Source organism: Vulpes lagopus, chromosome 3 (assembly GCF_018345385.1).
Source record: "Vulpes lagopus strain Blue_001 chromosome 3, ASM1834538v1, whole genome shotgun sequence".
NCBI classification, from domain to species: domain Eukaryota; kingdom Metazoa; phylum Chordata; class Mammalia; order Carnivora; family Canidae; genus Vulpes; species Vulpes lagopus.
The window spans coordinates 90,647,878-90,660,052 of NC_054826.1; the positions used below are offsets into that span (position 1 = coordinate 90,647,878).

General features: G+C 49.1%; 1 protein-coding gene across 2 annotated transcripts in view; it reads left to right on the forward strand.

The window, feature by feature from the left end:
* Positions 1-11,684, forward strand: part of CALN1 (calneuron 1) — a 521,841-nt gene extending 510,157 nt beyond the window's left edge. For both annotated transcript variants that reach the window (XM_041750714.1, XM_041750713.1), the window contains one exon: positions 4,391-11,684. In XM_041750714.1, coding sequence (XP_041606648.1) covers positions 4,391-4,518 — 128 coding nt within the window. In that variant the 3' untranslated portion in view covers positions 4,519-11,684. The remainder of the gene's footprint in view (positions 1-4,390) is intronic.
* Positions 11,685-12,175: the final 491 nt, after the last annotated feature.

A 12,175-nucleotide genomic window follows, 5' to 3' on the forward strand; every position in this document is an offset into this window, starting at 1 on the left:
TGAGTGGGATCTCTCTTTTTACAGTGATGAAAACATTCTGGAATTAGGTAGTGGTGATGCTTTCACAACCTTGCAAATGTACTAAATGCCATTGGATTGTACACCCTAGAAGGGTGAATGTCCTGGTATGGGAATGCCATCTCAATTACAATTAAATATATACTGGGAGTTAGAGAATCCAAAAATGTAAAAGGACCAAGCTCTTTGAGAGCAACATGTTCAGGAGAAGCCTCCTAGGAAAGTAAAGTTTGGGGTGGGCCCAAAAGAAATGAGAGGCAGGGTCAGCAGGCACCCATAGCAGAAGGAACTGGCACCAGGTCTTGGGCAGCAACGCAGAGTCTTGTGTGGGGATGAGCTGCTTGCCTGAAACAGAGGTTGATGGCAGAGAGGCACGGTGGTTGAGGAGCAGAGGTAGGAAAGGGTAGGAGGTGGTCTGTGGTCCTCCCTAGTGAGCTCAGGAGCTGGATGGAATGCACTTCTCCAGCAAGATCTTTGCAGAAAGGTTGCAGGCACTAGTGGTGCATACTAAGTGCCACTGTACGAAGATGCGTCTCACTGCAGCCTGGAATGAATTAATGAGGGAAGGAATCACAGCAAAGTCTGGGAGCACTGCTTGGATATGCATTCCCATGCTGGAGGCTACAGGGAACAGGTGAAAAATGAGCAGACCTTTCCTCCAGCCCTGAAGGGAAAGGAGGAAGTCTTGCATTTCTTTAGCAATTCACAGTTGGACATAGCCTTCATTTTTTTTTTATTAGCTCATTCATCTCTGAGATAATTCTTGACATTGGCAGAACAGTTATCACTAGCTCCTTTTACCGAGAGAAAAACTGAGGCTCAGAGTTCACTCACTTGCCCGGAGCTGCTCCTAAGTGTGGTTAATAGAAACCCTAAGCCGGACCCCACAGTTCATCCTAGGCTGACCTGTAGTCTTGCAGGGCAAGCAAAGCCTAGCACAGAAAGTAAATAAAACCCCAAAACTATAACACAGTGCAAATATATGATAGCCAAAGACAGACCTTGAACTATTATCAACAAACACATTAATTCATGCCGGGTTGCACTCTGTTGACCACATCAGGTGTTTGAATGCATTTTCTTTGGATCTTGCAAGTGCTGAGCTTTCTATTGCTGAGCAAAAGATCAAAGAGATAGAAGTTTTGAACCTGGTTATTAGAATCAGACCTGGTTCACGCTCCACCTGTGCCACTTGCCAAATGAACTTGGACTCCAGTTCTCCAAGCTGTGGCCTATTACATGACGGTCACACACCCTGCTCTCCAGGACAGACGCTGTGTAATTTTGCGATAACATATATAAAGCACACAACGCATGCCAGGCCTGCTCTGGCGGTGTTCAATAAGCAAAGGGGAGTTTTTAAAAGGTTTACAAGAGAGAACTGGCATTTACTGGGCACAAATGATACCGCAGTACCTTCGTCTACCCTTAATCTTCACAACAAGATAGATTTTACTAGTCCCATTTCATAGATGAGCGAACTGTTTGAGGCTGGAGGAAATTCGCTGGCCCAAGGTCACACGGTCAAGATGTGTGACATACAGCCATGACTCAGACTTGGCTCTGGCTCTGAGGTCGTTACTTTTGTACCCTGCTGCACAATTGGTGACAACTTGAGAACTGGATGTCAAAGGACTCTCATCAGGGCATGTTGAGTATTACAGACTCAAACAATGACGTGTGTCGGAGCTCCCGAGGAACGAGTTAGAAGCGCCACTCTGCTTGCAGGACTTTGGTCCGGGTTCAGATTTGCATGGCCCCAAGTATAAACTATTAGGTCTCCAGGCCTTTCCTCCTTCCTTATCTCTCCCTTCCTACTGCTTTGAAGGATTTTCAGATCAAAGATGCAGCCACTCTCCTGGGGGATAATCCTGCTGCCCATAACCTTGTTTTCCGAGTGTCCTTCACAAAGAAGAGCTTCAGCCAAAAATTTCTCCCTCAGCGTAATCACACAATTTTTCTTGGCCTTCGCCAGCCCTCAGGACAGAAAGGTAGATGACTGCCTTCAGAAGCATTTTTATGCTGAGGAGCTGCCCAGAATAAATTAGCCAGACCTCAGAAAGTGTTAGATACGCTACTTCCGCATCTTCATTTTATTTTCTGCTAGGGTCCTTATCCTTCTGAAACACCACCTCCCCTTTTCCTTGCTGAGCGTTGGCACGTTTTTACATTTGCTCACTCCTGGGGGCAGGGGAAGGCACAACTCTGCACCAAGGAAATTTTCTTCCTCCAGGTAAGGATTTGTAAGATTCTAAGACTGAGACATGATCAGCAAGTGGAGAACTGAGCCAAAAATACTCCCAATCACCCAAGAGAGGCAAAAGCCCAGAGGATCCAGGATTAAAGATAATAAGACAGCACCTAAGAGATGGTGGCAGAAATAACCAACGAGCATTGGTGACGGAGAGCTGTGCCAGGGGGCCCTGGATCTCTGTGAAATGTGGCTTGCTGGAGAAACCCTCATGGTTGATATAATTTTTAGAGACCCCTTGATGACTCCCTGAGACCCCTTCTCTCAGGGAATGCTCTGTTTGTCCTTGGAACACCCCGGGCCTCCTACTTCTTCCCTATTATTTCCAGGGACTTCAGAGGAGCCACTGATTGTCAAAGGGAAGACATACCTGAAATTGAACCATTTTTAGGTTCTTTAAAGGCATGTGGCCCCTACCTTGACCTTGCTCTTTTGCCAGTCTTCTTTCCTCACAGAGAGAGACTGCAAGTAATATGAAGGGATATTGTATTTCTTTCTCCCCCTGCGATAATCTGGCCTAAAGAAAAACCACTCTCCTCAGCTGGAAGTTTGCAAAGGTAGAAGGACCCCTTTTCAAAATGGAGAGTATTCTGAAAATGTTCTCCTGTCCTGGTACTGGGTTTCTTAACGTCTGAATCTAAAAAACCATCTTTCCCAGTGCCTCCCACCCTGTGTCCCTAACACACACACACACACACACACACACACACACACACACCCCTGTCAGGTCCCCCAGCAACTCAAACTTCATCAGATTCTTTACCCCCCACCGTCCTAATGAATCAAAAACTCTGGAGCTGGGGCCCCACAATTGCCTAATCACTTGGAGAACTTACCAATTCATGAATTCCTGGCCTCTACACCCAGAGATTTTGATTCGGTAATTCTGCAGTGGGACCCAAGATTTTACATTTACATCAAACTCTGAGATGGTGCTGCTGCTGCTGGTCCAGTGAGTAGCTCTGGTGTACACAGCTTCCCACCTGCCTCCAGGGCACAGATTTCTTCCATATGTTAAGTGGCAAATTGTGTGCAAAGATCACGGATGGACAGACAGATGGGAAAGAGGGGAATGTGTAGACTAATAGAAGAAAAAGCGAGAAAAGAAGTTCTGGCATGGGAAGCAATGCCTGGAAAAGAGACCTGTTCATCCTCAGCACACTTTATCAAAGCTTGTCTTTCTGGTGATTTCCATTTCCCTGTATCTGGTCTGTATTACTTTCTTACTGATTCAGATCTACACTAATGGCTCCTCAAGGGCTTTCTAAAAATGATGGTACAAGACCTAGCCTAACATAAAGGATTAAGAGAACACAACCCTAGGATCCAAGGTCAGACCCCAGGTGCAACAGGACACGGGGGCAGGGACACCCTGCCTCTAAAAAGTCTGGCAGGGTTTTGTGCCTCCCTCCATGCTTCACATTGGTCCTGTCCACAGAGCATGTGGTCTCCACTTCTCAGATCTTTCACCAGAATCCCCTAGTAAATGTAGATCACTAGCCTCATCCCTGGAATTCCTGATTCAGAAGATTGGGCATGGGGTCTGGCCTGAGCACCTGCATTTTTATTAAGTCCCAGCGATGCGGATGCTGCTTGCCGAGGGACCCCAGTCCAGAACCACTGGTATGCACAGCCAAAATAATACCAGAAGTCATTTAGTCATTTTCACCAGCAGCCACAAGAACAGATCTGGGAGGGTAAGTTGCTTCCCGCTGGGTGGGGATAAGTAGGGAAGCATCAGAACCTCGCTGTGTCAGCAAGAGCTATCTCAGAAATGGGAGCCCGGTGTTCTGCAGGAAGGGACACAGTGATGCCTGGACGATGCCTTTTGTGAAACCCTGAAATGTTCCATATTTCTCACTCAGAAAGTCACTGTAAGTCTACTGGGCCTGGAAGTTTGTACCTTCCTCTGAACATCCCATCTCTCATGGTTTTTGTTATAGAAGCTTTACTGTTTCGAACCATTTGCCAGAGAGGTGCTGTCCGGCCTCTGAGAATGGTCCCAGAGATGCTTGTCCATGTGACCGCTCTTTGGCCTATGAACTGGGCTGGTGGAGGAGGAGATCAGCCTGTCTCACTGTGTCATTTCTCTCTTCTTCCCCCCCCCTCCCCCAACCCCAGTGCATTCCCAGAAACAGAACAGACAGACCTGCGTCCGCAAGAGCCTCATCTGCGCCTTCGCCATGGCCTTCATCATAAGCGTCATGCTGATCGCGGCCAACCAGATCCTTCGGAGTGGCATGGAGTAGCAGCCTCCCCCCGCCGCACTGCGTCCCGGCTCACCGCGCATGTGCATGCCCTGCGGGCAGACTCTGTTCCTCCACGAAAGCGGGTATGGATGATGCAGACATGGCACAGTTCAGTGAAGCGCCCAAGGCTGCAGGGCAACAGGTGTTGCGAATCCACTTCATCTCCTTGGCAGGGACACAAAAGGGCTGTCTTAAATGCTTTAATGGTTTTGTTTCCTAATGCAATAAAATAGCCAGGAGTTCCCAGTGACTGCGTCATTCACCCCTAGGAACTCTGAAGAGAGACTTCATTTTCATCTCGGAATATTCCAGTGGCCATCCAGGTTGGTGGTGTCAGAGAGCAAGAGAGAGCCATCGACATGCAGTCATCTCCATGCCCCATTCTGTCAACCCAGGGGTCAGCTGAAGACTCCCCGCTGAGGAAACCCTCAGTTCCAAGAAGCTGACTTCTGGGTTGCCATGGAAGAGGGGGCTTTCCATCCCATCCCACCCTGGCTTCCTTCCTCCACCCAGTGGAGCAACCCCCCCCCCCCCAAGGCGTGAGGGGAAAGCCATCGAACGGGGTGCAGTGCCTGGCAGTCTACAGGTTGCACCCCTTGCTTCCGTTCTTACTGCCTTTTCTACAGTACTCTGGGCAGAGTTGGGGAGCTCTCAGTTTCCGTCGGCACTTGGCTTTCTGTTCCTAGAGCCCATCGCGCACCAGCATTTTGGAATCTGCAGAGAGCCTTTCTCCCAGCTTTGCCACCTGGGCTGCCCTTAGTGGAGAAAAAAAAAAAAAAAGAAGCATAATCGTGGGCATCTCTATAACCTAGACAGTAGACAGACGTAGACATTGGGCTTCTTCATGTGTGATGTCATTCTTTCCTAACCGCTTACTCCCGATAGAAGCTTGTCCTCTGACATGCATCCCTGCCTCTCTGGGGTGGGCCAGGTAGTTTTGGGGGGTGGGTGCCGGAAGGCACTGAAACTGGTGGGGAGGGGGTGTTGCAGCCCACACCCCAGCTGCCAGGAGTCCTGGAACCTGAACCCACCTCCATGCCCGAAGACCCCTGTAATTCAGGTCCTTCAGCATCCTCCCTTCTTCTCATCTTAAAATTTGCTTTGTTAGTCTTCCCCAGATGAAAAGAGAAGTACCACCCAGAGTGGAAAGATGGAAAGATCAAACTATTGTATTTTACATAACCTCTTCCAGCACCCAGATTCTACAACTGACTCATATTCATGAGGAAACAAAATATGCGAATCAGCTTAGCCAACACAACAGGTGACTCGCTCCCGCCTGCAGAATACCTGTGCTGGGGAAGGGGCCGGAGTCCAGGGGTCCGTGTTCAACGCCATTTCAAGTCTGTAATTTCCCGTCTTCTCCCAGTTGCCGTATGGGCCACCACTGTTGATTCAAGCTTGCATAGTCTGATTCGCCGATAATGTTTCGATGTGATGTTTTCCTTTGTACTTTTCAAACTCGGGTCTTTATTTCTGTAGTAGGATTGTTCTGCCCCTCTTTCTCCCCATTGCATCCTGAAGCTACATGCTCCCTCTCCCCCTTTCTTCCACTATTGAGATGCCACAATCTTTCTTCTCTAGGTTTTGCAGTGAGGACAGGTATGTGTCCCCTCCCCGTGCCCCAGAGTCCCTCCCGCTGAGTTTTGTCCCTTCCTGCCTTCTCTGACTCGGCCTTTTAGGGTCTTTTTCCCCCTCACCGCTGCAAGCACTTCAGGCAACAGCCAGGGGGCAGCTGTAGAAACTTCCTCACTGTGGGAGACTGCAAATATTCATGATGAGCACAAGTAGAACTAGGGTTTGAGCCATATTACAGAGGATGGAGCAGGTGTGAGCTCCCAGGAGCCTGGGGGTTGAGGGTCCCGCTGGGGAAATGCCTGGAGTCCTGTACATCCAGGCCAAGGAAGGCAGCAGCCTGCCTGTCCCTCTCACCCACCCTGCCCTGCACATCTGCCTCTTCTCTCTCTCCCCCTGCCCAACTCACCATGGTCCTCAGGATTGATTTCCAGAACCAGGACAGGTCCAAACACAGAGCACTAACACTTCAAACAACTTCGTCATTAGTTTTTGCCCAAAGCAGCTTACCTTTCCTCCCCCTCAACTGGACTTGGATAAGAAGGACCGCCTGAGCCACTAGACCATGTCCTCCGGGGCGGGGGGGAGGGTGTACAAAGCGGATTGAATAGAGACCCCAGGGGATGATTCCTAAAGGAGCCTGCCCCATGAGAGGGGATTGCGATGCTTCTTCAAGGCTGGCTCTGCAAGTTCTTCCACTTCTCACCGGAGAGCAGAGAACGGGGTCCCCAAACGATGTGAGGCTTAGAAGAGATTGTAGCCATGAGGCAGGGGTGAGGGTTAAGCGGAGCCCTGGAGAGACAGCAGCAGCCTGCTCAAGTCCTCAGCGTCGTCTCCCTAAAAAGGACCCATCGCCTCTCCCAGTGACCAGCAAGCAAGGCTGTCTCACCCAGGGGGGACTCGAGGAGCGTGTAAGGACGGGAGGAGGAAACAGAAGCTACAGAACTCTCCTGGGCGGCCTAGAGCTGACCTCCCACGTGGTGGCCTCACACACGGCACCCAGGGCCGGAGGTGCGGAGGTGCGGGGAGACAGCCCAGAGCGAATTGCATTCCTGAGACCTTGGGAGCCAGGAGCTTGTCGCTGGGATATGACCCCTGGCTGCCTCGCCTGGACGGTGTGTCAGAGGTGTTGGGGTTCCTTGTACGGCCTACGATGTTGACTTTCCGCAGCCCCACCCTGGTCCCGTCCACATCAGAGCTACTGCGGGGCCCTCGCCATGGCACTTGTGATGCTCGTGGGTAACGCGCGGCTCCTTCTTGCTGTAAGAACGGGTGTCCCAGGCCACACAGTGGTGATCGGGGAGGCATTTGGCTTGGGGGACAAGGAACCTAGACCCTGATCCCCTTGGCTTTACAGAAAGCTGTCTCCTATCACCCCAGAAGCAGACAGGGCCCCCAGACAGGACCTAGCAGGGGAACTATTAGAAGTGGCTTCCAGAATGTGCATGGGTCCCACGTGACCGATCTGTAGAAAAAGGGGGATGGTGTTGCCATGGCAACGCTTGCATTCCACCCTGGATTTGCCCAGGCACACAAAAATAGGGAACATTTTCTTAAAGAACACTTGGGCTCTGCTTGATTGCAACCCAATTCCCTGCACCCACATCCCACCGGTGGAGTAAATTACACTCAAGAAATCTGGCGGTTTCTCCGCCTTTTCTTGTGTTTTGGAACCACCCTTCCATTTGCTCTGGGAACAGGAGCTACCTGAGCGCCGGGTGGTTTCCTCCCCACTCCGCTGCCCCCCACCCCCACTTCCCAGGGCCCAGAGCGAGGACCCCTTCATCTGGGCAAAAAGGCAGAAATGTCATTTGGAAGGCAAAAAGTATTTTAGGCTTCAGTCTTTAAAAGCATCTGTTTGCCTGTTGAGACGCTCTCCCATGAGCCAGAAATGTGAACTGAGGTGAACTGAGGTTTACATGTGGTCTTAGGCAAGCCCAGAGGCTTCAGAACTTTCTAGGTGTTTTATTTGCAGAGAACAAGATGTGTACCACGAGATGTGTTCTTTCTCGATAGCTGTTCCTGTCTCAAATTTCACATGACAAATGGTCTGTCTCGTGGTTAGCCAAAGAACCTAGTGAAAGATGGCAAGCTCATGTTGACAGGAATGCCCCTCCTATCCTCCCGTCTACACAATCACAGAGTGATATATCTAAGAACGCAAAAGAGAAATTTCTCTTTTATTCCAAATGCCTTCTCTAGGCTTAAGTCCAGACTCAGGTTATAAATCAAAGAGAGTTTTGCTCTTAACTCATAGCTGGCAGCCTCCCTGGGACCATGACAAGAAGGGGAAGGGTGTGACGCCAAGCACAGGTCCTTGGGTTGGCTGGCCTGGCCACGTGTGGCTGCATGTCACGAAACCCCGTTCCGTGATGCCATTCCCCTCCATCCCCGCGGAAGCTACTGAGCTCTGCTCTCCCAGCTGGAGGCCCCCAACCCTACTGGGTCATTTTACTGCACTATTTCTCCAAAAGCCCATAGCTATAGTATTCCTCACCCTGCTCCACGGAGATGTAGGGAGATCCGGAACCCCGTTGCAGAGAGGGCCCTGTTGTTCTATCGCGCCATGATGACCCATGGGCCGAGCCTAGGCTTCCAGACTTTGGCACATACTGCTTGTATTCCCAGAATGACTGACTGGAGAACAGCTGTCTGCAGTGACCTGAAATCAGAACCTTGCCGTTGGCCTCGTGATCCTCGCAGGGCTACGCGTCCATGACCTAAAGGCCATAGCCATCTTTCTTCACCACCTCATTACTCAACTGTCCCAGAGGGGGGTGGGGAATCCATCAGAAATAGAAGAGTACATTATTCAACAGCTGGGGTTTTCAACTTGAGTTATTTAAAGCGATGGTGAAGTAGAGGAGGATTCGGGCTGCCCCCTATAAACCTTGTCTCCATGACAATATAAACGTCAGAACTGTTCAGCTTCACTTCATACTTCCTTTGACTAAGTCACTCAGGGGACTGTCCTCGGTTATGTGGCCTTGCCAGAGACGTTTGGTTTCGGGAGGAATAAGGTCAAATGCACAAACCAACCAAACATTTCTTAGTATCCTGTGCTCGCTGCTAATGCACATGGCCATAGCGCATGGCTATGGTTTCTACTTTGTATTGGTTTGGGACCCTCTTAAATGGTCTCAAAGGGCATGATAACAAAACTCGGAAAGTCTTCATGGCAGAATCAATTTGATTTCATTGGCTTGAAATAAAAGCCACAAAGAATCAAGTTTCGCCAGCCCCACAAAAGACAGTGCTCTGAAACTGGAAATGATTAGCCCAGCCTCCTGCCCCCCGCCCTGACCTTGGGTAGCTTATGGGTTGAACACCCATGCTGGGCGTGGCCCTCATCCACCTCTTTTCCTTGAACTTGATGGGCTGGCTTTCAAAACAGTGCTTCTCACTTGGATGTTATCGTCCAAGTGAAAGGGGTGCAGAGGCTGGAGTCTTCCAGGGGAGTAGAAGAGCAGGTTAATTAGGAAGGAATATTCCAGGGAATGAAAAATTCAAGTGTGCTGTTGCTCCATCCCTAGACCTGTGAGAGAAAAAGAAAAAATGTGAAGGGCTGCCGAGGCTGGTCTCTGGACATTTCCTGTGTGTGTCTGTGTGTCTGGCCTACCCTGGTGACATACCAGGGATAGAGTGCCACGGGGCTGCTGCCCATCAACCTGATCCCAGTGACACACATGGCAAACATCAAGGGGAGGCTGGTAGCTCACCTTCCCTTGGGAAATGCTGACATCTGCCAAGCTCAAAGTGCCTCTCCCGGGGCTTTCTGCCTGTTGAGCTGAGGCCAGGAGAGCAGAGTTTAGAGCCAGAAATATGGGAGTGAGGTCACGTGCAGGACCCCATGTACTTCTGCCACCCACCAGTCTGGTAATTTTGAGTGACGTTCCTTCCTGGCCTCAGGTGTCTCATCTCTGAAGAGGAAGGGTAAACCAAGAGAGCCCTCCCATGGTGATCTGTTGGTCTGAAACAAGTCAAAATGACGCCTAGACTTGAGAGGGTCCCTATTCCCCCCAGGGATTGCATTAGGGACTGGCAGTTTCTTCTTGAACACAGGTCCCAAGAGGCAGTTGTAATAAAGTATCTCTTTTGATGTCCATTGTCTGTAGATGAAACAATGCAAATCAGTTTATGTCAAATGTGTGATGCCTTGCAAGTAAGAGGTTTTGTTTACTCCCTAAGTCTTGCTGACTCAAGGGAACATCAAAGATGGGCTCTCTGTCCTTGTCTTAGCCAGTGCGAAAAGTAAGGGGGTTTGATCACTTTATTGCAGATCTTGTGCATCAGAATTCATGAATGAGTGGGCTGAAACAAAGCCAGAGCCCAGGAAAAGATGTGAGTTTCTCCATCTGAGAAAGCCTAACTGGAAGCTACTGACTAAAAAACACAATTTCCTGTTCCTCCCTCCCTCCTTCCCTCCCTCCCTCCCTCCCTCCTTCCTTCCTTCCTTCCTTCCTTCCTTTTTTTCCTGGCCATTCCAGTATATGTGGTAGTGGCTTATAATTATTCGTAACACTGCAGAAGGAAGAGAGTCACTGTCTCATGATTGTCAGGAATAACATTAGCAGTCTGCGGAGACCAGACACTGCGATCGTCTTTTGAAGGCTGAGGGATGCTGAGCACAGACGCCTGGTTTAGATGCACCTCAACCCTGATGAGGGGTGAGGGCAGGACAAGAGTGGCTGCTGGACCCATAAAAGTCCCCAGTCCTTCTGCCCCATGACAATGTAACATCCTGGGTCTCTGTCCCTCTTCCTCTTCCTGAAGTGGCCTGAGGTTTTTATACAAGCCCTACTGATCTTCCCTGGAAAGACCCAGATTGGTCAGGAAAGGGTCCTCTCAGCTTGGTAGAAATTTACACAAGCCAGTGTCTCCCAGCTCTCTTCAAGGAAAATCAACGAATATTCTTCCTTTCTGACCTGGAATTCTGGTTTCAGGGGTCTTTGAATGGTTTCTTAGTGGGGTTTGATTCTCCCCGCCCCCCAATTCTGAATCCAGCAAGAAGCTCTTTCTCCAAGGACTAACCAAAGACAATGCCCTTGGATGGAAATCAGATCCAGAAGTCTGACCAGGCAGTGGGCTGGCAAACTGTCACCTGTTGAGTATGGGGGCGGGGGGCTCAGTGACCCTGGAAGTCATTAGACTTGAGACGTGACTTGTTTCTCAAAGCACAGTATAGTTAGTGGCTGGATGCGGACCAGAGCACAGCTGAGGACTCTTAGGACCAGGACGCCCAGAGCCCGGCAGCTCTCATATCCAGAATGGGCCATTAAGACTGAAATCCTGGGTCACAGTCTTCCCATTTACCTCATTCATGTTCCTTTTTTTTTTTCATTCAGTATTAGGTGATGATTTCTGCTAATAAGTGATGAGAGAGTCAGCAAACTAGTCAAAAGAAAATCTTTATATAAAATGTAAATATTAATATAAATTAACTTGGCATGCAACTTACTAATCCAATGAAGTATATATTATTAATATGTTCTTTTAGTGTATAAAGGAAAACTGACTGCCATATCTACCAGATGTTTTCTGTAACCAAACTTGTCTGTAAATATATAATCTGTATAAAAAAAAAGAGTCTAATTTACCATTATTTATGCAATAGACGAAAAATAAAAGTTTTTTTTTTCTTTTGAGGAGAGATTCAGTTCATTATCTGTGGTATGATTTGCAAACCTGTCATGAAAATTCATGCCTGTGACCCTGAAGGGCAACCAGATCCATTTGGATGACAGTCCGGCATCACTCGCTTCCAAGAAGCAACCAGAAAGGAAGCAGCTGGGGATCTGGTCTCCTGGTGGGGCTTTGGAAGGGGATGATTGACATAAGGGGAAATCAGCTGACTATGGACCATATGGTGAGAAATATGAAACATCTCCTGGCCGGCGGCAGACATTATAATTAAGAAAACTTTGCAGACACCCGAGCTAATGGTGTCATCCTTTTGGGATTCCATTTGCCAAATTCTTCCCTATGTTAGCATTCAGGAATGGCAGAGCTTTCCCTGAATCTGGAATAAGCAATGTTATTCGAGCTTCTTTGGCATAAAAAGAGGTATATGTTCCCTGATATC